Raw genomic sequence first — 300 nt, 5'->3', positions numbered from 1 at the left:
CCGCCGCCGCCGGCCGCGCCGCTGAGGTGAAGGCAGCGCCTCCCGCCTCGGCCGGCAGTGAGGCTGCGACCGAGCCCGCCTGCGGACCGGCACAGCCCCGCCGCGGCGCCCGGCTCCGCGCCCGCCTCCCGCTCCTCGCCAGAGCGTCGCCTCTCTCTCTCCCTCTCCCTCTCCGTCTCTCTCGCCCGGCCAGATGATGAACTTTCTGCGGCGCAGGCTCTCGGACAGCAGCTTCATCGCCAACCTGCCCAATGGCTACATGACCGACCTGCAGCGGCCGGAGCCGCAGCAGCCGCCGCC

At 74.7% G+C, this 300-nt stretch overlaps 1 protein-coding gene across 2 annotated transcripts in view; it reads left to right on the top strand.

The window, feature by feature from the left end:
- The first annotated feature begins 193 nt into the window (after nt 1-193).
- Nucleotides 194-300, top strand: part of SYN2 (synapsin II) — a 186,922-nt gene continuing 186,815 nt past the window's right edge. The window contains exon 1 of one of the 2 annotated variants that reach the window (XM_010584436.1): nt 194-300. This exon is cut by the window's right edge and continues 5 nt beyond it. In XM_010584436.1, the coding sequence (XP_010582738.1) occupies nt 194-300 (107 nt within the window). The other variant, XM_010584437.1, reaches the window with a different exon arrangement.

Source organism: Haliaeetus leucocephalus, unplaced genomic scaffold (genome assembly GCF_000737465.1).
Source record: "Haliaeetus leucocephalus isolate CR32 unplaced genomic scaffold, Haliaeetus_leucocephalus-4.0 Scaffold984, whole genome shotgun sequence".
Classification (NCBI taxonomy): Eukaryota; Metazoa; Chordata; class Aves; order Accipitriformes; family Accipitridae; genus Haliaeetus; species Haliaeetus leucocephalus.
The sequence above is the reverse complement of the archived record's forward strand: the minus strand, read 5'-3'. Positions and strand labels throughout refer to the sequence as shown.